General features: G+C 34.7%; 2 protein-coding genes across 3 annotated transcripts; one reads left to right on the top strand and one right to left on the bottom strand.

Moving 5' to 3' along the window:
- Positions 1 to 40: 40 nt before the first annotated feature.
- On the bottom strand, positions 41 to 14044 carry LOC110377302 (cytochrome P450 4g15). Its single transcript, XM_021336134.3, has 9 exons — positions 13890 to 14044; positions 10777 to 11005; positions 10439 to 10642; positions 9798 to 9977; positions 1709 to 1905; positions 1218 to 1499; positions 894 to 1131; positions 626 to 811; positions 41 to 544 (listed from the first exon to the last, which is right to left on the bottom strand). The coding sequence occupies exons 2-9, from the start codon at positions 10985 to 10987 to the stop codon at positions 369 to 371; spliced, it is 1674 nt and encodes a 557-aa protein (XP_021191809.1). The 5' UTR covers positions 10988 to 11005; positions 13890 to 14044; the 3' UTR covers positions 41 to 368.
- Positions 4163 to 9225, top strand: LOC126054273 (uncharacterized). 2 transcript variants are annotated; one of them, XM_064036505.1, is made up of 6 exons: positions 4163 to 4377; positions 5357 to 5444; positions 6101 to 6148; positions 6279 to 7683; positions 7757 to 7950; positions 8034 to 9225. In XM_064036505.1, the coding sequence occupies exons 4-6, from the start codon at positions 6393 to 6395 to the stop codon at positions 8712 to 8714; spliced, it is 2166 nt and encodes a 721-aa protein (XP_063892575.1). In that variant the 5' UTR covers positions 4163 to 4377; positions 5357 to 5444; positions 6101 to 6148; positions 6279 to 6392; the 3' UTR covers positions 8715 to 9225. The 2 variants fall into 2 exon arrangements, with proteins under 2 accessions (XP_063892575.1, XP_063892574.1); XM_064036504.1 differs by having other exon boundaries at positions 5357 to 7683.
- Positions 14045 to 25597: the final 11553 nt, after the last annotated feature.

The raw sequence follows: 25597 nt of genomic DNA, 5'->3' as shown, positions 1-25597 counted from the left end.
TTTATAATAATTTAGGTTAATTTACAAATAAAATACTAGATTATATTCATTACAAAGTTTATTTGTTGGTCTCATTCATCGTACAACGTACAACTACAAAAGGGTATAATTTAAATGTCTATTTACAAAGTACTTAAACTTACAGATTTTTTAAATATTATTGAGCAAAACATGCAAATAGTTGCAACCGACATCAATACCTTCCCGTGTGTAAAAGGTCTGCCACCGAAATAACATCTTTCTTGACATTAACAATATGTAACAAAATTATTTTAAACTGTGCTATCTGCACAGTTTTATCAAATGCGAGAGCCAAGCGTCCATATTTACATAGAAATTATAATTAAATTTAGGAATCATGTAATTATTTAGCAGGCTTTGGTTGGTTTGCGCGGGGAAAGGCGCACCTTGAATCCTTCGGCACGCTTGAGGATGATGTCGGCTTGCAGCTTGAAGTCCTCCTCCTTCAGGTCAGAGTGGACGCGGAAGTTCCTCAGAATGGTGGACAGGATGATCTTCAGCTTCAACATGGCGTACTTACGGCCTGCACAAGAAAATATAAATTAGAACCAGAAATCACAACATTTTTACTGATTGATATAATTCCACTATGTATTGTACTCACCGACGCAACTCCTGGGCCCGGCGGAGAAGGGCACGAAGGCATAGTAGTGACGATTGGCAGATCGCTCAGGCAGGAAGTTGTCGGGGTCGAATTTGGTTGGGTTGGGGTAAACGTCCTCACGACGGTGCAGTTTGTACGTTGCTACTACGACGGTGGTACCAGCTGGCACTTGCTTGCCGTTGGAAGCTGTACAAGAGAAATATAAGGTTATAACAAGATGTCTTAATATGTATCAAAAGTAATTACCTAAATAGTAAATAGTACGTACGCAGAGTGATGTCCTGCTTAATTTGACGAGCAATGATTGGCACTGGGGGGAACATCCTAAGGGTTTCCATGAGACACCTTTCGAGGTATTTCATTTCCAAAGTGTCCTGGAAGGTGGCGGGGCGGTCTGAGTCACCGAAGATTTTGTCCAACTCGTCAATAACTTTGTCTTGAATGTCCTGGTGGACTCCCATCATGGAGAGGAAGAAGCTGCTTCCAGCGGCAGTAGTGTCGTGACCCTGAATAAAACATTGTGGTTAATGTATTATTATATATTCTACGGATGAAATCATGATTGTTATCCGTATTTATTTAGAATATTTACCTCAAACATAATGGTGTCTACTTGTTCCTTGATTTCCTCATCAGAAATAACAACACCGCTCTGTGAACTCTCGAGCAGCAGGTCAAGGAAAGCCAAACGCTTCTTCTGGCCAACATCCGCGTCATCAACGTCCAAATCGTCCTTAAGACCAGCAGACTGACCGAAAGACAGACCCTCAACAGATGTGGTTTTGGTGGCTTCGTCAGCGGTTCCGGCGTTGTAGTCGGCCAAGATGGTGGGCCTCTTTCCAGAGTTGAATTCTTCCTTCTTCCTTCGGATAACCTTAAATTTTAAGGAGCATTATTAATACAAGTGCAAGTAGCAAGCATAGTCATTTATATGCTGTTCATTATAATGCTAGTTTATTCCGTTGCCTTTGATGGCTGCATCAATAACAAGTTCCCAGTAATCGAATAGGTCACCGAGTCTAGGGCAACTAGATAATTTGAATTATGACTATTTACCCGGCATTAATGTATGAAGGAATTTACCTTCTTGGTCAGACCGTGGATGATGTCAAGGAGCTTGGTCTGCTTCTTAGCGTAGTCAGTGAGTTTGAAGAGAAGGTCGGGCCTGAGCCAGATCTTGGTGTGTCTCAAGTGCAGGATGTCGCACATCTTCATCACAGCCATAGCGTATTCGAATCCACTTTGGTCCTGGGTGGATTTGCTGACACCCATAGCGGTTTCTATAATAATAAATTAAAGTTATGATAAAAATTGGCGCCATAAAAAACAATTTTATGTTACGTGGTGGGCTGTTAAAATGCGGTTGAAGCATAAATCATGCTCATTTAAAACTCATGTTATAGTTATCATTATGTATGCGGTGAGTAATAAAAGCTGACTGAAAATTACCGCAAATATGTGATTTGAATGCAGATTTGTTAGCGTTCGATCAGATTGCATAAGGATAATGGATAAGAGGAATCGCCCATTACGTTTTATTAAATACACATTCAAATTCGTCGGTGATTCAGAACATTTGGATAGTCTAGCAATAAAAGAAAGAGTTTTTGACCTCCATTGAATTCAAAACGATTGCGTAAGGAGGATAGCAATAAAGGAACGTAACGACTGTGGCCGGGAATGGCGAATATTGGCCATTAGCGCGTGAGCACGTGGGGGGTCGAAACTGACACCCAGTAGTACTACGTGCGCGGTGTACCAGTGCCGAGTGGTACCACGCACGTACCAATGATTCAATCATACTACCATCAACACTCACTGTCAACATTTGTCTTTATGAAATAATGACCTGGGCCCGCTGCTCTTGATAGCAATTGAAATCTTGAAACAAGGTGCATAATATGTTGTAGCATTGAGATTTAAATTGTTGTGTAATATGAATGGTAACAACATTTAGTAATTTTCCCGGTAATATTCTCGGATCGTTGTTTAATGTAAATAAAAATGCTTATAAAAATTAGAGGCTACCCGTCTTATGTCCTATGTTTGCTTGTAAGGCTCTACAGGGTAAATTGTTCTTAATCGAGTTTCCAGTTCCGTTTCCACTTAAGGAAAAACTTGTACTTTTATACTGCAAGTTTAAGCTGTTCTGCACTGCTCGGTATAAATTGTTCCAAGCTATATAATTACACCCATAAACAACACGGATGCAATACATGCTACTATTTAGTGTTCTATTTATCTCAACTAATGACTATTATTATAACACGCAATAAGACTATTGCTAAGCTACGTGATAAGTGTGCATTTGCGTAGTTTGAAAATATAGGAATTAAGTTGCGCGGACGTACTTCTTAAAACCGTATAATGCGATCATGCAATAGTTTATGGATGCAGTGACGGTATCTTAAGTATTGTGTATCGAGTGCTTTTGTATAGAGAGCCGAGTCTATACGTAGGTAATCTTCGTCTCGTAGATTTCGCAAACGATTTAATAGGTTCTCGGGGCATTTGCTTCAAGAACACGGTCTGTTGTCCATGTGAGGGCCGCCGTGTTGTCACAGCGTGGCTGGCTACGTGACATTACATACAAATTGCTCTTTATCCTGCTTTATTTTTGTGCAAACACCTTGAGATTTAAGACCATTTCCACTTAACGCGTTCAGTCTAGTTTCGGGGTGTTTTTTTTGTTCAAGTTAGGTCTTTATGTTTTCGTATGAGCATGTTTTACGTGCATTTGTTTGCGTACGAGTTTGTTTTGCTATCTTTAATCATATTTTATATCCCCTTCACATTTTATCTTTGAAATGCGAATCTAGGCAAATGAACTGCCGATGGTACCTACTAGATTGTAAATTGAAGGTCGTTTGTGAATAGCCAACCAACCGTTTACATTAGTCTGTGGGTGCAGGAATGTTTAGAATTTTGGAGCCTTCGATCGATTGTGTCCAAAAAACCCAATGACTAAAGTGTTATTTTAATCAAGTTGAGAGAGAACTAATTGAATTATCTTAAGGTATTTGAAAATATTTGGTTCATGCTCAGATTCAGGTAATGTTTAAGAGCGTGTACGTCAGCCGCGCGCCATTTGGCCTAAAATTGTACTTTTCAAACCACTGTTTCTCAGTAACTACTTATCCTATAACTATGTTAATTTTTAATAACGCAAGGTAATTTCACTGTCTATATAGTTAATTGAACAAAAAATTCGATTTGTGTAGTTTAAATACTTAAATCCCCCGTAACGTAATATATGTTTTATAAAATTCCCGTTCAGCGTCTATTTCGAAGCTCAAATTGATGTGAAAACAGTGACAAATCTTATCATATATATTTTTTTAATCATGGACAAAACCCCCCTGAATATAGTTAATTGAAAACATTTTTTAATTCAGGTCCCTATCTTTGAGAAAAAAATATTTTAACAATGTCAAATATTGTGAATTTCAAATGCGTTTTTCACCTGCCTGTCTTACTTAATTTAATATATCAATTATTTATTATATTAATATAACTCTTTCTTTAAAATATAAACTTTATTTCATAATTTAATCTTTCGTTATTATTTTTTTATAAATTATTTAAAACCTACTATAAAACGCTGCACGCGAGTCAACTCAAACCAGACCGCCGCGCGGCTTCACAGGGAGAGGACGTGTCGCTCCGTAGCATCGCGTAGGGTGAATGACCTTTGCCGTGGATACCGAGAATAGTGGATATTTTGAGCGCGACCGATACATCTTGATACGTTGGTGAGTATATTTTTTTTATAGTTTAGTTTTTTTTTTATGTTTAATTTTTTGTGTTTGATTAAGGCACAAAATACAACAGAAGTCAATCTCATGTATGTACTTCACTTTTCATGCCTAAACTCGGCGGTCGCGCTAGGGCTGTCAACTGTTTTATGCGCATAAAACTAACGTGGTAGTGGTACTCGTATCTAATTATTTGATTTATTGTTGAGAGTAAAACAGGAAAAATGAAATATAAACCAATAATAATAAAATATTTAATGTGGCATAGGTACAAGAGGTTATTAAACACTTTCAACGGAAATTCGTTTGAACGAGATACAGAACTTTTTCAGAAACCGCAATTTATAATTTTGTTATTCATACATATATACCATAAAACACAATGTAAAACAAAGTACCTCTTTAGTTGCGAAAAAAAAAAATTGTATGTAATGCGTTGGTACAGTCCCTGATCTAAGCTTGCTTCTACCTACAGAAACCTTGATGTGCGAGTTTTATTTCGTCTACCTTACAACATACTCTCGCCATGATCACAAACATTATCAACTCCTACTAGTAATAATCTTTGAGGGTAAGTTGGGAGGTTGGGCCAGAGGCCGCCGGGGCGCTTACCTACCCACCTAACTGTACCTACCTACTGCGTTTATTAAACGAACCATCGAAATATGAGAAAATAAGTAGGTACATACTATAGGTAATACGGCAGGCTAAAAAATGTTTATTGTTGTATTAAAACAACCGTCCACTGAACAATTATAATACGACTTTTTTGTTGCTCCATTATTAGTACTTTTTCTTTTGTTATTAAAATTAAAAATATTACAGTCAAATTGCATTTTTACATTATGGGTATCATATGAATTTTGGGTTTGCTGAGAATAAAAAACTCTAATACTTAAATAATCTAAATATATTAAAAGTAAAAAATGATTTTGCAGACTAGAAACAGCTGACAAACATTTAAATTATATTTCAGACGTAATGGGAAATAAAACCCAGTACTATAAGGGAAACAAACGAAAACACAAAAATTTATCAAGTATGGAAAAAGCAAGGGCTAAAAGGTTTGTTTATCTTATTCTTATAGTCAACCCAGTGCATACCCTTGTGAAAGGACATATCGTATTAGATTAATATATTTTTGAACCAACGACATGTGTGATCTAAGAAAATATATGTACAAATTGGCTTCGACTGGTAGCGGGATATTCAAATAAAAGATGTTTTTTGATGTATTTTTGTTACCTAAGTTAACATCAAGTATGGGACATAAATCGCGGTATTAAGTACCTCGGAATATTTTTTATTCCTTCCGATTTATTCAATTTCTTATTATTATTATAAAATATAACATTATTATGTTCAAAGCATGTTTCTTTGGTATTATTTTATTTTCTTTTATTACTAACTATTTAATTATTAACGTTTGCTTTCAAATAAAAAGTTTGGTGTGCTTACTTCCGCTTTGTGGTTTAAATTCAGGCTTTGTAACAAAACATCAAGAGCTGAAGACATAACAGAAACAGATGAGTGCTCAAAACAAAATGAAGAACAGGTACTTTGAATTTTATTGTAAAAGGCGATTTACACACGACACTCTGCATTGTTGTAAAACTAGAACAACATTAGCCCCGCTTCACCAACGGCAGTGACCGAGGTGCCTTGTATGAATCAGCTTGCTATTCCATCACCGAGTAATTGAATCCATTGCTTTTTTCAGAATGTTTTATTGGGTGCATCTGAAGAAAGTTTTGATATATCAGGTTTGGTAAGTTATCTACCTATATAGGTTATCAAACTAATATACTAATTTTAGTCAAGCTTTATTTAAAATTGCAATTAATTTGCAAAGCCTATAATCGCCCTGAATATTTTTTAATTTTAGGGTTTAATTGCAGGTTATCGAAGCAGCAAATCCAGTCCCACTAAAAACCATTTTTAGAGGCCGTAGAATTATTGATTTCCAGTATTTTTTTGACCAAATTAAAATAATTAATAATCATAACAGAGCAATGGGCTGTAACATAGATAATATGGAAGTCTTGAAGGAGCACAAGTTGGGTTTGGAATCGACATTTGTCATGAAATGCAACATGTGCAATTTAGAACTCCAACTGTTCAGCTCAGATACTTCAAATTGTAACATGAGAGTAAATCATGGTGCTGTGACCGGAGCAATGATGATTGGGTGTGGAAGATCTAATTTAAATGAATTATTAGCTTCCGTAGATCTACCTATACTGGAACAAAAAGTGTATGCTGATTGTCATGATGAAGTAGCAACATGGTGGAAAGCTGCAGCTGAAGAAAGTATGCAAGTGGCTGCGAAGGAAGAAGCTGATGAAGCTATTGCATGTGGTGAGGTCAAAGACGGTATTCCCATTATTACTGTTGTTGCGGACTGCTGTTGGTCAAAAAGATCCTACAAAACCAACTACTCAGCTCCGTCGGGCGTCGCTGCTATTATTGGGTACAGAACAGGGAAAGTTGTTTACATGGACGTAAAAAATAAATATTGTGTCGTTTGTTCCCGGGCAGCGGTCAAAGGTGTGCCCGTTATAAAACACGAGTGTTACAAAAATCATTCTGGATCTTCGACCAGCATGGAACAGAGTGTGATTGTCGAAGGGTTTAAAACTTCTGTTGCGAGGCAAAATGTTATCTACGGTACACTGATCGCAGACGGCGACGCGAGCACTTTTAAAAAAGTTCTCGAAAGCAGGCCATATCCGAACTATCAAGTGAACAAGATCGAGTGCACCAACCATCTTCTCCGGAATTACTGTGGAAAAATCTTCATGCTGAGCAAAGATACCTCAATCCCTCTACATGAACGTAAATTGCTCACCAACGATCGGCAAAAAAGGCTTCGCACGGCAGTCAAATGCGCAATACGATTTCGCAAAGCTCAGAATTTGTCTAGCTCTGATAAGATAATCAAGTTGAAAAATGATATTTTGAACAGCCCATTACATATCTTTGGAGAACATAATGCTTGTGACTCGTATTATTGTAGAGGAAGGACAGGAGAAGAAAACTTGGTTCCTAAAGTCCGGTCTTTGATGACTAAAATTATGACTCACACTGCACAGATCGCGTTCCACTCCAAAAGCTTACTCCATAACGTCACTAACAACAGGGCTGAGCAATTTAACAGTATCGTTGCAAAGTTGGTTGGTGGCAAGCGCATAAATTTTTCGCTTAAAAATTCATATACAGCTCGATGTCATGCAGCAGTTGTCTCTTTCAATTCCGCAAGACCTCAGTACAACATTTATAAATCAAAATTTGACAAGAGTCCAGGTATGTGTATTTAACATAATTTTACCCTGCTATAACACAACAAGGAATTACCTCCTGTATGTTTTCTTTCCAGGTATGTCACTGAAACGAATCGAAATGGCCCGTCTTAGAAGGATACAAAAGGGTAAAATGATTCGCCGCCCTAGAAGAAGATTACATTTTTACGCTGAAAAATGTGACTACGGCGAAGAATGTCAAAGACCAGACATGTCTGCGGATGATTATGAGACTGCGAAAAATATGTTTCTTCAAAACCTTAAGGAGCAGGTAAATTCCAGAATTGTCGCGAACATAATATATTATGTATATGAAAATAAGATTAAATAGACTCATGTACAATGTTTTTCAAGGTCAACAATAGAGAGGAGGTGGAGAGAGACACTATACTTCAGGCGGAAAGCCCACTTTGGCTTGAATTGCGCAGATGTCTGCTCACAGCATCATCGTTCGGCAAAGTGTGCAAACGAAAATCAAGTACAAGTTCTGCTGCCCTTGTCAAAAGTCATTTGTACTGTTACTCTCTTGCCAATGTGAGAAGTATAAAGCACGGAATGGACAATGAGGAAGTTGCCATCCGGCAGCTTGAAAGTCAACTAAATATCAAAATTGACAAATGTGGCCTATTCATTGACGAAGAATTCTTTTTTCTCGGTGCTTCACCTGATGGCATTTTTGAGGAAGGACTTGTAGAAATAAAATGTCCTATATCAGCATTTGAAATGCATGCTGATGATGCCATCAACCAAAAAAAAATTAAGTTTTGGAATTCCAACGGGACTGTCAATCGTCGCCACGAGTGGTTTTACCAAATACAAGGACAGCTACATATAACTAAGAAGAACGTATGTTTGTTAGCTGTCTGGACTGGGAAAGAATTTCCCTTGAAAGTAGAAAAAATCACTCGTGACGACGAATTTTGGCAAGGCCAAATGCAAACTCGTCTCGTAAATTACTATAACCTGTGTCTGCTGCCCGAAATAGTAGACCCACGCAAATCCAGGTCAATGGCACTAAGAGACACTAGGTACTAATTTTTAAGATTCCGAACTTTTTTATTTAATTTTTTACATAATTTCAAAATAAATGTATACATTTAAATAAACGTGGTTTCATTAAAAAATAAAAACTGTGTCATTTATTTACTCAATTTTTGTAACAATTTATAAATAAATAAATAAGTGCACTCGAAAGGACTAAAATTGGTTGCTACTCGCACGCACACAACCAAGATGCTTATGTACCGCATTTCTTGCGTTGAATTACCTATACTTGACATCGCGCGCCGAACGTACACGGTCTTAACAACTTATTTTCATGCTTTCACATATTTTAGTCATCCATAGATTTACACTATTTTCTCGCTAATAACTATTTACTAAATAATATATTTTTTGCTGTACTAATTTCACTCGAAAGGATCAAAATGGTTTGTGTGACTATACGTGAAGTATGATAGGCACGCACACAGCCGCGACGCTAGTCTGCGTGATTTGTTGCGTTGAATTACCTAAAGTTGAGATCGCGCGCCGAGCGTATACGCTCTTAAAGGTCGTTCTGTATTACATTGATTGTAACTTAAGTTACCTACATTCCTCCGAAGATACACTTGAATCAAGTAGGACTACATGGTCAGTGAGAAGATTTAAAATATTCTTATTATAATTATTCGGCGCACGCGCATTTGTCTATTGGTAACTAAAACTGAATGATTCTACGCATGTTTAGTAGCACGTAGGCAAGTAACATTGAAAGCAAAAGAAATGTAATTTTACTATTTTGAATATTTTATTCAAAATACCTACTTGTTATTCGTCAAATCATGTAATTAATTGTGTTTGTTGAATACAATAGACTTTTTTTAAATTTGAATAAGTACAAATAATTTGCTGTATTTTTCCGCCTCATTTCCATTTATTATTTATTGAAATTAAGCTTTTCAATGTTAGACGTATCAATTCCTATTGTCCCCTGTGACAAGGCAAATTTAATCATCATTGTTCAATAACAATTACCTATGCGCTGCGGTCAAAACTGTCATGATTACGTACGTTACGTTTTTACTGCGTAGATAAGAAAAGTTAGGGGAGAAAGGTTAGTGTTAGAGGTAGACTTACCAAGCAAAATCTCGACGGTGCACTCGCTCATGTAGTCGTGGCAATCGAACTCTCCGGCTTCCTTCTTCAGCTTGTTGACGACAGCCCTGGAGTTGGCGTTGAACAGGTCGATGAAACTCTTCAGCACGTTCAAGTGGAAAGTGGGAGCGATCAGTTTGCGGTGAGACCTCCATTTCTGGCCTAAAAATATAAGACAACATCGTCAGATCGCTAACAAGACTCAGATATTCAAAGTATCTAATCGATGCGAAAATAATTACAACTTTATAATTATAGTCCTTTATAGCGGCTTTTAAGTATTTCCTGAACTAAGTTTATGGCTATGTTTTGTTCTTGTTTATGGAGTGGATCTAAATACACCACCTTATAAGTAGACTAGACGCTGCCTCCGGATTTTTGGAGTTAGATAAAATCTTTCCTCAATGAAAACTTAGCCAATTGATATTCTGGAATCGTCTACAAACTTTATTACGGTCTGACGTCAGAAAGCCGGACCGCGACGGTAATGGCTATTGTGTCGCACATTATTATTTTTATTTATTCTGGGTCATTTTTAACAGGTTATGTTTGGTACTCATGACTATTTTCAACCTCAGGGTTTTTTACTTCCTTACGTATATTTTATGATGAAGTGAACTCACCAGTACTGATGAGGAGACCGTTTCCGAGCCAGGGTTGGAAGAACCTGTATTCTTCAGCCTTGTCGATGTGGGTGTGGCTGCTGAGGATCAGCTCAACGTCACGAGGGTCGTACAAGAACACCAGGAGACGAGGTCCGATCCATAGTTTGACAACAGATTCCTTGTCGAATGGAACAGACTTCTCGATGACGTTTCTGAAGATGTCTGTGGAAAGAATTAATATATTCCATTATTTCGTCGTTAATCCCATTCACAGAATATTTTTTTTTATGGTACAACTTTATGATGCACTATAAGACTGTATTTGGAAGAAGCAATCTAACATGACCACAACTTACCATGAGAGCCACCGGTGAACTCAAGTGCGTTTCCGAGGAGGGGAAGACCAGGTGGTCCCTGGAGTTTCTCTGCAAGCTCATACATGTGCCTCCTGGACATACGCCAGTACGCGTACCAGAGGATCAGAGCTGGTACTAGGAGTACGTAGAACAGGCTGGTGGCAGCCCAGGTGCTGGATTGCACCACACTTTCGGCGGCTGCTATGCTCATATTGGCACGATTTTACGTCTGCAGAAAGAAATTAAAGGTTTACTATGATAAATCACATAAAATTACATTTTGAGATTAACTTTGCAGAGGCAGGTCACAAATGCCAAGTTGTGAAATACCCTTAAGCAAAAGCCAGTGGCAAATTCTAAATACACTTTCTACAAATCGATATGAGAATACATTTTTTCATGATTTATCGGAGATGAGAGATTGTTATCTAATTTCTAAGTAATATGTGTTTTAATCAGTATTAGATTAAACAATCCACGACCAAACAATAGTAAACGACATGTCCGGTGTATATTGCATAATCTTCTATTTACTTATAAAATAGTCTTGTGTAAAAAATCAGACTTATTTTAGCCAGTCCAAAAATAGATCGATTTTAAATGTAAATTCGTATTGGTAACAAGGGTTTTTCGTCTGATCTAAATATAGCGTTATCGCTCTTAATTTAAAAGAAGGTAAAGGTCCGTAGGTATGTTTTTTATTTAAATATAAATTCAATAAACTTTAAATTACGGTTGTTCTCGAGATTGGAACTTGTATCTTTGTTATTCGTGTAAACAATACTAAGTCGAAAACTAACAACGCATGATTACTTGTGGTAAGTGTACGCGAATATTGGTTCAGTTACCATAAGCTTACAGGATGTTAACTCCATGTGAACTTAACCACGTGTGTAACTACAATCTTACGAGATAATCCAAGTTGTAAAGTTAAATAACATTTTCAGTACGCATGAAGCTTAATCAAACTAGCATATAATTAAAATTCTAATAAGTCAATAATTTTCAAAGTGCCCATAAAGGTATTAATTATTTGTTGATTATCAAACGTGTTTTGAATTAGAATTTCAAATAATATTACAAACATTAATGCCTATAACTATACAGCAGTACCTACCGATTATGTAGTATGTGCTATTTGCATTTGGTTCTAATCTAACACGTGGATTATTTAATAGATACAATTAAGGTGGTATGTTTAAGTTTACAAGATTATAAAATAAATTGCATATCTAATGTATCTATTGATTTTCTAGTTCATTCTTAAATAAATTAAGATCGCCGCTTAAATTTGTCACACCAGACCTTTTTTATTTTAGTTTGATTCATGCTTTCTTATAATAAGTGAAATGTATTACCCAATATGAATAAAGGCAGAGCTTTTTAATGTTTTTTGTAAATATACAATGACAGACTTCTCTCCTCAAGCATCTATAGAAATGTTCTTTAGATCCTGGATTTATGAAATATTCTATGAAATAGCGATGCTTAAACTGAACATTTTGTCGAACTTTGTAAGTATCCCGTAAAATTGGTACTGTGTGGCTTACACGTTGCGCCATGGTCCACTTCGTTTGGACCTTTACGACAGTTTTATAGGTTTGTGGAAAACACTATTTCCTAGGCAAGCAAAGAAAATGTACGACCTTTTGCGGAGTCTCTTTTTACTTACAACAACGTCTTCAATTTGATAGTGTTAAGTGTAGAAACTGAATGGGGGTTTTCAATGAGGATTTACGGTGTAAGTACGTACTTAAGCGTTCAAACTTTTTAAAGGTAATAACGAATCACATAAATTGCACTAATATCAATCAATTTATCAATTTTTAAGGATAGGTATTAATGAAATTGCTACAAATTTAAACTAACTTGGCAGGAGATTATGTTTTTTTTTAAAATTCGATCGTTTTATTTACACAACATATTTCTAGATAAGCCAAGCACAAAACTACTTTGATTCTTTTCCGCGAAAAGAAAATGAAAGTGAACTCACTTTTGTTAGGACAGAAACAATTAATGGTTTAGAGCTTTAAAATAATTATATTTGTAAACATTTTGAACGTGACCTTGGAACTGCAAAATTTTACCTTTCGCCGATGATATACATATGTATGGATGTTATGGTTATCTCAAAGGTGATCCTATTTAGATCTGGTTTTACCAAGAGAACTCTTCCTCACTACCTTCTACCTGTATCGAACCTTGAACTTGATCACGATTGTATTAATGAATGCAAGATTTACACTTTTTGTTTACCATGTTTAGCAATTTATTCCGCAAATATAGAATAATTTATGCTGAGCATACTATTCATTAGAATGTATAAATTCCTTTACCTAAGGTAATGACGACTTACAAACCTTGTGCTAGCGCACATGAACTTTATTGTATTCTTATTTATTTTATTAAAGTTTAGTTTTAATCAAATTACCTTTTAAAACTAGAAAATGAAGATACATAAAAGGTATTTTCCACGTTTTCAAATTAATTAAGTATTTGGAACTTTAACGTCAGTCCCCGAATAAAAGGAAGCTTTATGATCCCAATGACGCAAATCCTAATAATTGACCGCAAACCGAAATAACTCCAGTTAGAACAAGATGTAAATTGTTACTCCGACTCCCTGGCACTTAATATGGATAGATGGTCGCATCAATCAAATAAAAAAATCTAGATTGCCTTATCTATTCGAATAACGCATTTACTGCGTTGACATAAGGTTTACTGTTGAAGCGTTCTTTTTAAATTAGACTAGTTAAAAAAAATGTATCTACTATAATTATGTTATTGCATGTAGCAATGTGACATACATCTATTTAAAATTAAGTACTGAACAAGAAACTAAGGCACATGCTATCTTTCATGTCGTATTTAGAAAATGAAAGTCCTTGTCCATCAAGGATACAATTTAGATATATTTATTCAAAGTAAATGTTTATTTCACTGTCATTAAATTTAATGTTTAAATTACCCTTGAAAAATAACTGAAGAAAAATGAAAGTGTGAAAAACAGTATTACCTGATTTTGAAAACTGAAACTTTTTTTTCAAAACTGATTTTTTTGATTTCTTATAATTACACTATATTATAAATAAAAAGAAATGGCACCCTACCTTTTTTAAGAATTCCACTAGCGGGGTAGACTATTAGTCCTATCCCCAAACGACACTCACAGTGTCTCACTACAGACTATCTTTGAGACTCCTGCGCAACTGTCTATATACACGCGCGTGACGTCAAATATCGTCACCGCTGGTCGATACTCGTAGGCTTCATTATTATGCAAATCCGATTTAAAAAATTTGCAAAGAAAATTTTGTTTATGTGTAGACATTTTCTGAAACGTTTACCATTATTTTAGTATATGTTCAACGCAATCATGAGTAGGAAGTAAGTTTAGTAGAAAAAAGTGTTTGGTCAAACCATTGATTTACAGCATTCGGTTTAGGTACTATGGTTTTGAGAGTACAGTTTATCACTTGGTACAAATACGTACAATAAATCCATTTTGAAGCCTGCTAAATCCTTTTGAAGTTATTAATACCAGTCATAATCGGAATTAACTTTTGTATCGTAATTATCATAACGTAACTATCATACAACAATAACAATGTACCTTTTATTTTATTACTGCTTACCCAGTGAATAATGGATCTTTAATGATTAATGTCCTCCTAGCCGATTATCGGTTATGAGATTATATAGGATATCATGTAAGGAGATTAGCCAACTGCGCAGGACATATTATAGTGGTAGTGCACTAGCATTTGCACACACACAGGGTGCACTCACTATTCCTTCACTCTCATAGCCTGATGGGACGGCAATCCGACACGACCGGAGAGAGATCAGGTGCAGGACCGCCATTTACGTACTCTCCAAGTTCTCTAATGATTAATTCCATGTATATGAAATGTATGAAAATATACTTTCCAAATCTGAAACCTTTTTTGAATCTTTTCAGATACAAAAAAAACTATTCTATCTAAGCGTTTATAGCATATAAATGCACGAATGATCTTAAGATATTAACAACTGACGATCAGAATTTAGGTGAAATAAGAATCGTGGCATAAACTTCAGGAGCAAACAAGCAACAAAGTTACTGAAATTCTCTTCGTGGAATACCTAGTAAGTCTGGCATCATGCTGTTTTGCTAACATTTTGCTGAGGCATTTAATTAACTCTATAAAATAGCTAAATGACAGAAAAACTAATTATTCTTAATCTTGTACATAACTTATGTTTTCTTATTTAACCCAGACAATTTTGTTTTTAGCAGAAATGATTACTGTTCCGAGACGCGCTATTCATCTTCTACTTACTGTAATAGTAGCTATTTTATTTTTCTTTCACAATATTTTCATTTTCTTTCAACGATGCGCAATTGGAAAAGTTGTAGGTAAAAACCTTACGTATAACTATTTACTTACTATGCAATTCTTTTACGTACAAATGACGCCTAAATTAGCATATGGTAACACATTGAAGTCTTAACTTTTATAAGCAGTTTGAAATAACATTCAACAGATAGGTACTAAGAACTTAATTAATTTTACATTGAAATAATGGATTAATCAGTTCAGTAGAGGTTTTAATATAGATAGAGCTATGTGGAGAATAAAATTTAGGAAAGCTGACCCCACCACCATGTGGGATACATAGCAGGAAGAAGAGTTCAGAGTTCAGTAGATATTTTTGTGCAGGAACTCGTGCGTTATTACAACTACAAGAGATATTATGATTTGTCTCAGAGATGGAAATGCATCTTCGATGCCACCTATGTATTCATAAGGAACGGTCCCCTATTACCATAAGGCTGTCAGCATGCTTGTTGTCATCTAATGGAATAAAATAGTAGGCTCGTCATAAATAACACAACCTTTGTAAGGTAGAAACATTTGTAGGTCCTAACTATTGAAGGTTGAATATACATACATACTTACTTGAAATTATAATGTAAAATTAAAACAGTTATGTACGTGCATTATGCAACAGACTTTTTATCATCTGAAGCTTAGAAAAATTAGTACATAAATAAGTTTTTAGGAATTTTGATTTAAAAATGCTGAAAATTTCTTTTAGCTCTGCAGCTATCTTCTGAAATCACTGTTCTGCATAAAAATTCAGTTTACAAAGGTTTTGTGCAAAGCGAAGCAACTCTCAATGGTCCTGTTAACTTGTAACCACAATGTTCTATGCAAGCCGTTTCAGTGAACCAACAAACAGAGTGGTTGAATAAAAATGCTTGCAGTGGTTTGTTAGGAGTCAGCATTGTTCCAACAGCGTAAAGGTCATCTCACACGTGAACGACACGACACGGTGTAGCTCCAACCTATTGTAGTGCGGATTAACTTGTCATTTGAATTTGACCCTTAAGTTATATCTCATATAAAACATTTTATAACGTCCATATAAAAAGCCAACGGCGGGGTAGCAGCGAGCTTGCAACCACCTAACAAGAGCCGTGCTGCAGCTTCGCCGTACCGTGTCGTTCATGTGTGGCATGACCTTTAGCGTTCGGTTGTTTTGTTGCGTCTGCAATATTCAATGTGTTTGTGCCTAGCAGACTAGCACATTGTTAGGCTCGTTTAATTTGGGCAAAATGGACGCTGGTCTGTGCCGATAGGCGAAGTAATTATAATTATGTTCTTTTAGTACTGTGCTCATGTTAGTGGATTACACTTGAGAGCAAACTATCCGTAACTGAATGAAGACAATTTCGTTAAGAGTGGTTTTCTGGTTAATGAAATAAAACGAAGTGCTAAATAAATGGTAACGAGTAAGTCAAATACCAATTTCATTATATATTAAGATTAAGATATACCTACATGGCATAAAACTATAAGTTAGATTTTTTGAACTGGCCCGTAGTTATTTCAATCGAGTGTAGTAGCAGAATTAAATTACTTTTGTGCTAGACTACTTGTTATGCAAACTTAGTGTTTTACATAACAGAAAAATATTTAATTTGGTTTTTTATTTTGTAAAATTTTATTATTATAAAAGCTTTTCCAAATTATCGGTAGCTACCTGCTCAGTTCAGGTGTTCTATAATCTCCACAAGAATGGTACCAGACTAGTGATGAATCCACTGTCCTGTCCGTGGTTCTTTTAATCATGGATTACTCTTTAACATAGTGGAAAGAGGCTTAGATAACATACAAATTGATGCATTCTGTATAGGTACAATAGTTACTTAGTTTAGGTTTTAAAACTCCTTCTAGGTACCTACTGAACAATAAATTAAACTCTCAAATTAGTTCCACTAAAGTTCATTCCAAATCCGTACAACATTGTACGTAACTGTACAAAACGGACTGTTTTACATTTGAATAAATTAATTAGGAACAAAATAAACATTATTTCGGTATAGGACTGAATTGTCCTAGAACAAAGTTATCTCTATCAATCCAAAACGAATTGTGTAACTTACTCTGGTTTTTTGAGATATTTCAGTTTCGGTATATATTCTATGAAATACTTTTTCTTTTTTTTTAATTCCAAAAGCGTGCTTCAGTTTTTGTCCGTGACGACACGTATAATTGGGTTATATCGCGCTCTTTAGAAACCCTTTTTTCAGGTCAAAAATGTTTTATCAATATTAATACTAATATAATAAAAAAACGAGACTAGAACTAGACTAAATTATATTTTTTTTAATAACTGGATTATACATTTCAACATGAAGAAGTAAAAACCCATATGCAACTTTCACCAAAATAATATTAGTGGTGTTATTTCATTGTTTGTGACATTTTTAGTTTTAAGTTAGGTATATTAAGTAAGGATCGTCACGTATGATAGCAGGCTATAAATTACCAAACCTTTTTTTATGTAAGGAAAACAGACCAACATACGCATGGTCATGAGTATATGTATTAAATGATCGACTAATATTGTGTCATTTAAATTCAACAGTGAAACTACAATGCCATACGAGCCCGGAAAAAACTAAGTTTCGAAGTTAAAAATAAGTTATTTTATTATTCAAATATAGTAATGTACCTTTACTGAAAGAGGCACCTAGGGCTAGAAGTACAAAGTTCCAAACTAACATTTAATGACCTACAGTTAACAATGACATTGCGAAATCAAAATTGATTTATCGCATGACAAAAGGTCACTTTTGTTTGTATCAATAAAATAAGAGTTTGATAGTGGTCTATATAATAGATAGTGACCTACAAATTAAAAACTTCTAGTATTTAAATGTTCTATAGAAACCTGTCCTAGTACTTATATATGTATCTTGTTTTCAGTGGTTGGTAATCGCTGATCATACCTTATCACAATTTAGTTTAATTCGGGTGTTACTTTACAATTTCTTTAGTAACAGAGTCCTTATTATTGATTAAAAATAATAAATTATTCCTCTTGCTTAGGGTGGAGTATGTTTTAAAAAGCATGCTGTTATGTATGAACATGTACAAGTATGTTCAAAGTGATGAATAAGTAATAAGTGCAAAACACGTGTCGTTAAAGTGAAAAACAATGGCAAGGTTTTTTTAATCTTATCATTGAAATAAGGTCGGTTTTATTTTAAATAAATTTTCATTAGCCAAAAAATCACTTTAGCCTTTACGGGCAAAAGTTGATTGGTAGACAGTGACCATAATCTTACTACATGATTAAATAAATCAGTCCTGAAATGACAACACATCTAGGAATTACTCTTAAAAAGAAGGCTTATTTCATACAAGCACTCGACATAATATTTATCAAACAAAACAAAGGCGCAGAACCCGATTACGTAAAGTTTTTCCTTCATTTCCCTAAGTTCACATAACTTTCAGCATACACGTTCTTACTCTAGAGACAAAAGAAGTTAAATAAAAATCACAACCTTTTTTATTTTATTTGGAAATGTCGAGTAAAATAGGCCATTGGGCATGTGCGTGTGGGAACTTAACTCAAATAGGGAGGTACAGATTCTGAATAAAATATATCTAAAATAGAATATGTATAAAAAAAAATCTGATGCTTTTCAAGTATATTTTCAGTTACAAAGGGTGAAGGTAGGTTTCTATAATTTGTTTACGTCACTGAAATACTGTTTACCTATTCGTTTATGTACTGTGCGTGATTGTCAGGGCAAAGTGCACGTTTATTTTTAAAAAGGCTAATGTTGTTTTATTCAGTTACTTCATTATTCTCTTAATTTATGTAGATACAGCATAATAATGTTAAACAAAACGTTACTTCAATTTTCCGGGTAAAGTAACAAGACGTGTAAGGTGTTATAATACTGTGTTATCAGATCTAATGTTTTGAAAGTTCAGAGACATCAGATGTACTGAAAATTGCATATTTTGCGGAGATTAATATTTTATTTCATTCGGACCTGTGGATGAAAAAAGGAATTAATTATAAAAATATAATCAAAAGAGAAGACTTTGTGTTAAATGACGCCGAGTAGCACCGGCTTTTAAATTACCAATCGCTTCTTCAGTTTTGTAATCGTAAGATTTGTTTACTTGTACTTCCTAGATATTTTTACTTTGTTACCTGCAATTTTACATGTTACAACACTGAAAACGTTGTTTTATATATTACGTGTGTGTTCGTATTTTTGTTATTTCTGCACGCTAAGTCGGATGGATTATTTCTGATGAAAATTGTATATCTCTGTTATATGAAACCTTTTTGACGGAATTAGTATTTGCATATAGAGTCAAATATTGCATAGGTTGATAATATAATTGATAGTACGTTTTGATTTTCAATGGTAAGTTAATATTATCATTAACCTTATTGACTTCCGTGACCTTGTTTAAAATTTCATATTATTCTGGTTTATAAGTAAATACACAAGTATACTATATCTCTATCACTAGTTAAGATTAATTCCGAAAGATATGCACACAAACACACATTGTGAATAAGTAGCTATTTATGTAGTCTTTATCTCTGACTGAGCGCTACAATAAGTCTTGCTTTTGTTTATAGAAGGTTATGATAATAATAAGAAGAATTTGCAGTTATAACTGCGTTTTAAGGGCATAAACAAAGTGTAGCATATAACTGTTTTTTCTCCAACTCACTTCTCAATCCTGTATTGTTTATCACGGAAGTGTTGTATGTAAGGAAGAAAACAGAATAGAGCCTAAGAATGGAAATGGGCTTTTTGTAGTAGCATGTAGTTATCCAGGGACGAGGGTTAACTCATGGGAAACAGTTAGTATGTTCTGCTTGATCTACAGCGGTCACTTTCAATGTTTACAAACAGAATTCTCAAACGAATGAGTCACTTTATATATCACCAAAATCTGTCCTAAACAGCTGACCAGATTAGCGAGTTTCATCTCCGTATTACATCGATAAAAATGTCTATAAATAAATAAAGTTAAATTTAGCGGCTTTTTATTCTTAGGTATAATTATTGCTGCGCGTCCGGAGGTACATTTCCACGCTGATGACGTCAAAGCGGTCTTTGGGATTGCCACGCTGCGGTTCTACTGCACTCTGTGGCACTCGTCTCAATCTTGTTCACTGCTCAGTGCATTGCACTTTGATGGAAAGTAACATAAGTTCACGGATCAATTGCACCTTGTAGGAACTAAGATTTTTCTAGGGTTGATTTTTAAAGACTTTGGTTTTAACCTAAATCTAACACATGAACCAAACAACTATAGGATTTGTTGGTTAAAACCAACTTTGAACGAGGTCAAATGATTGAATTTATTTTTGGAATGATGGGTAAGGACCTTTTATTTCATCCATAAATCCATTATCCATTAAATAATTGTACAAAGTTATAGTTGAGCTGTGAAGTCGTAATATATCAATTTATGTAGGCTTCAAACGGTAACCTATAACTTACTGTAGTTTATGCTCTACTTTAGCCGCAGAGGACGTTGCCGGACATTTTCTTGAACAAAATTTATCTTTGGACCTCTTTTATAATACCGCAAAGAAGTTGGTTTTGGTCCCTGCATGACCTGCTATAACAAAGGTGATTGCTATTTATTTATTATATTCATTAATATTCATTTTGAAATATGGATTCAGCTCCTTTTTCAGCTCGTAACTAGCCTTACTTGCGGAGTTCTATCTAAAGCATTCATTACAAAATTAGATGGAGACAAAGTAAAAAGACAAAGAACGTTTTAATCTTCCATAAAGCTGAGTACATTTTTGAACCTTCAATTTCATTTCGCGCTGAAATGAAATTGAAGCCTGCTTCAATTTGAAGGAAGGACTTCAATTTCAAAATGAGGAAGCGAGCTTCATGATATAACCGTACTCACCCAGGGATTTATTTTATGCACGATTATATTGTGTCCATAAACTGACCGAAGAAATATGTGTAAATTCGAACAACAAAAACCATAAATAACCGATTACACGTATTGTTTAACCTTTAAGGTAAGTATTTGTCTTATTTTGGGACATTTGCGGTTTGGGTAAAACCGTAATATAACTGCATACCTCAATAATTTTTCTCGTCAATCTAAAAAGAGTACACAAAGCCTACGGAAAGCTTCCAGTACTTACTTACAGATCAATTTTGATGAAAATAAGTAGGTATGTAATTATCACTCTATAAAAAGAATGAAGTACTAAAAATGAGTTTTAATTTTTGTTACTTACAAGAAGCCGACCCCAAAATAGTTGGGAAAAAGGCTCGAGAGATGATGATGATGACTTACAAGAAACAAAAGAAGTCTTCTTCCAAGTTATGGCTCGTGGATATCGTTGAATACGTACTGACTTTATGATGCAAACAAATGCAGTAAATTCATAAAGCCTTTATTCTACTGCCTGGTCAAGTATCCGTGATTATAGTTTTATGGTCAGACGTGTATAATCGCCTTGTAATTATGAGTATGACTCACGGTGAAGCCTATCTGGTAGTACAATATTCAAGAATTACCGATAGTTCGATGTAATTGAAGCAAAACATCACGCCATACACCAATATGTAAATTAAGGCTGACCTACGGTCACCATTATCATTGAACTGGTTTATAATAACATCCCGAAGGGATCTTTTAAGAATTTTCCATAGAAATTGCAATCTTTCCAATGTAGAATCACCCACCTAGGCCACTTTTGCAAACAAAAAAAGCAGCCAAAATCTTATCAGTCTAAATGCAGGTCGTCGCGGTAACAAAATATTCGGCTGAGATTATATTCATCTAATTGGGTCCAAAGAAGGTTCGACGTATCAGCTGACGTATCTTACCGTATCTTAACGACGTATCTTAACAGAAGTAAGTAATTGTCATTTTACCATATTAAAGTATTCCACTGTTTGTTCTAGACGTTTTATTAGCCTTTTACGAGACAAACGGGAGGAAGGCAAGAGATAAATAAGTTTATAGTGTCGTTGTACCGACCTACTTAATGCGACAGAGATCCTAAAGCTGAAAATAAAATGTAGACAAAGAATGAGAGTTAACAAAGAGTCTTGTTGCACGAATTGTGACATGAAAATCTCGCATAAATTAATACTTATTGGGAAACATTAGTGGTTTATGTAAAGATTCTCTAGAGTGCGGCAACCTTCGGTCTATGTGCCTTTTCAACGATACCCTACCATCACTTTTTTTTTTTTTGTTGGGTTCAGTAGTACAAAAAATATATCAAATTCTAAAACTCCTGTTAAAAATCGATAGCTATAGAAGTAGGTAACACCGCAGTGCAGTTGAAGAGAAAGTTGTGAGGCGCTAAAATACTTTCAGCACTATTCAATGAATTCCAAATTGCTACTTTAAATCTGGGACATTCTAAGTTTTAAACACATTGAGAACAAAAACGTCCTAACTCCCTATACAAGATATTATTCTATAGCTTCGTAATATTTGCACAATAACTGCTCTCACTACTCATCATCACTTTGGGTATAAATACATGATTACAAATCAAACACGATTAATTAAATAAGTACAAAACAAAATACTGGTTATGGATTTAGCACAAGGACTTAGAACGACTTTTGTTATTTGTATTTAAACTTTTGGCACTGAGCCGCCATTACAGGTTATAAGAATTACGAACTTACACGAAACTATCTCTCAGAAGTCTACACACAGGTCATGGTTTGCAAAAGACAATAAAACTCACATGAACCTGAATATTATCTATTTTGAAATGGGATAAACCCGAACGTCTTGCCGGAGGGTACTGGGGTTTATCCCAGTATTTATGCCTTGTGCCTGTATGGACTATCTATGCAAGTTATCTTGGGAAAACTTAAGATATTAGTACCTGTATGTGCTATATCACTCTGCATCGTCTTTAATTGTACAAGGCTTTGATTATTGCAAACCACAGTAAAATGTATCTTTTGACTAGTAGTTCTTAACTCGCTCATACCATAAACTACATAATTTCGTATGTAAACATTTCTGTAACAACATAATAGCAATCATCATTGCATTTATTAAACATACAAGTAATGGGAATAAATAAAAAAATAAACAATTAATCGTTGGTATGGCCTAAGTGAGGTATAATCACGATTTGAATACACGTGTGGGACTCAAACTTTCAATAATATTCCTTAAAACTTTGTTAGTGAATTTATTACAGAAAAACAGTAAAAAATTACCACAAAATTCAGCCAATTCCTGTAATTTTTTACAACATCAATTTTATGAAAGCCAAATCTATTGTTTTTCAATACAAAACATACGTTTTTAATTAGGCACTTAGGTATCTTCGGAACGGCAAGTCATTATAATATAATAAGCATTAAAACTTAATTACAATACCAAATAGATACAACAAACACAGCATTCGTTGTGTGAGTGCTCTCGTCAAACGTCACGAATTTATTTAAAAAGTTAAGCTTGCGTAATGTTTTGAAAGGGAAAATTATGTTCGATTCTCAAAGAAAGGCCATTAAACAGTAAACTTTTTAATATTTAAGTAGATGCCTTAACAAAATAATCATTTTACGTAAAATGATGGCATAATGAGTTACTTATGCTCAGGCTTGCTTGAATTAATCTACCTCTATACTAATATTATAAAGCTGAAAAATTATTTCAGTATTAGATAGCCCATTTATCGAGGAAGGCTATAGGCTACTTTTTATCCGGGTTCGTGCCGAGGTTCCCACGGGATGCGGGTGAAACCGCTGGCACTAGCTAGTCGTAAAATATATGCGTACACTAGCCTTATGGTCTCCTCTTATGAACTCTCTTGTGTACTACTTCTATGAACTCTCTTATGTACTTTCTTATGTACTCTGTTATGTACTCTCTTATGTAGGTACTCTCTTATGTACTCTCCTATATACTCTCTTATGTACTCTCTTATGTACTCTCTTATTTACTGTCTTATGTACTCTGTTATGTACTCTCCTATATACTCTCTTATGTACTGTCTTATGTACTCTGTTATGTACTCTCTTATGTACTCTGTTATGTACTCTCTTATGTACTCTGTTATGTACTTTGTTATGTACTCTCTTATGTACTCTCTTATGTACTCTCCTATATACTCTCTTATGTACTCTCCTATGTACTCTCCTATGTACTCTCTTATTTACTCTCTTATGTACTCTCCTATATACTCTCTTATGTACTCTCTTATTTACTTTCTTATGTATTCCTTTTATGTACTCCCCTTATGGACTCATCTTATGAATGTCTAACTAGAGTTTGTTTATGTTTATATGTTTAGTAAACATTAGCTGTGAATATTTTGTTTCGTCTTTCTAGCTTTTCTTAAAACTTTTCGGAGGCTCGAGGCAAATGGTTTTGTAACTTTTTATCTTTTAGCTGAGTGAGTACGTACTATCACAAATAACTATGTAAGTAAGTAACAAGTTCAAAGAGAAATCATGTTGTGGACTTTTAACTTTAAAACTCAGTTCAAAAATGAAATCCGGGAAAAATCAATTATTATAAATATCATTATTTTAAGCAGTAGTTTATTTGTTTCATTTGTATTTGTGAAAAAAGTCATAGCAAGATTGTTTACCACCGGTCCAAGATTGTCTACTCAAATGAAGAATAGGTAGATATGAGTGCTCGTATTTCTTCTGCACGCTTATTACGATACACATGACATAAGATACAATGAACGCGGAATATTTCATCTAAGCTCCAAAACATATTCTAGTTCCTTCATAGAGAAGCCTTTGGCCTATCCTGACCTCCATAATAAACATTATGGTGTTTCAACTGCATGTACCAAAGTAAATATTAATATGACACGTGTTAAAATAATGACGGCCAACCAAACTGGATTAACTGGTTGTTATAATAAAACTACTATGAATGAATTTATGGCATTCGTCCCTACATTAATAATATCAATCTTAACTTATATCCTCGAGGAAAACAGTTACAAATATTGGCTGATATTGGCTTTCTGTTTACACATGACAGAAAAAAAATACAGAAATTGATGGGGGTTTTCTAATAAAGTTATTACTTTCTGTAATTGATGATGGTAACTTGCAATAACTATGGTCACTTACTACTTATATTAGTAAAGCAGTTACAATGCTATCTGATTGCCATAGAAGTAAGTGAATCGGAACAACTCCTCAGACTGCAAACAATAATAAACACAGTACAAAATAAAAACATAGTATCTGTAGACAATTCAATATTTGCATTGCCACCTCTTTACGCCACAAAAATTACAGACACAATTTAAAAAAAAAAAATCATGTCGCGTTGTCATATTGCGTTGTCCGAACAAAATTTTTATGTGTATTTGACAAACTAAATTAGACCAATTTAAATTGCAATGAATCAAAAAGAAAGGAGAAAGATAAAGTCACCGCCCTATAGGAAAGGGCGTCAGCTGCCAAGTTTGGAAACTCTGATCCCGTCAGAGTCTATAATCGCAAACCTTC

This window comes from Helicoverpa armigera, chromosome 10 (genome assembly GCF_030705265.1).
Source record: "Helicoverpa armigera isolate CAAS_96S chromosome 10, ASM3070526v1, whole genome shotgun sequence".
In the NCBI taxonomy this organism is placed as follows: Eukaryota; Metazoa; Arthropoda; class Insecta; order Lepidoptera; family Noctuidae; genus Helicoverpa; species Helicoverpa armigera.
Note: the sequence above shows the minus strand (reverse complement) of the source record. Positions and strands in the feature narration are given on the sequence as shown.

Bases quoted from the DNA above. Each gene is read 5' to 3' on its own strand.
- LOC126054273 (XM_064036505.1), top strand. From the start codon at position 6,393: ATGGGCTGTAACATAGATAATATGGAAGTCTTGAAGGAGCACAAGTTG. The intron at 7,684-7,756 runs GTATGTGTATTT...TTTTCTTTCCAG, and splicing joins AAAATTTGACAAGAGTCCAG to GTATGTCACTGAAACGAATC. The intron at 7,951-8,033 runs GTAAATTCCAGA...ATGTTTTTCAAG, and splicing joins TTCAAAACCTTAAGGAGCAG to GTCAACAATAGAGAGGAGGT.
- LOC110377302 (XM_021336134.3), bottom strand. From the start codon at position 10,987: ATGAGCATAGCAGCCGCCGAAAGTGTGGTGCAATCCAGCACCTGGGCT. The intron at 1,132-1,217 runs GTAAATATTCTA...TGTTTTATTCAG, and splicing joins TAGACACCATTATGTTTGAG to GGTCACGACACTACTGCCGC. The intron at 812-893 runs GTACGTACTATT...TCTCTTGTACAG, and splicing joins TAAGCAGGACATCACTCTGC to CTTCCAACGGCAAGCAAGTG.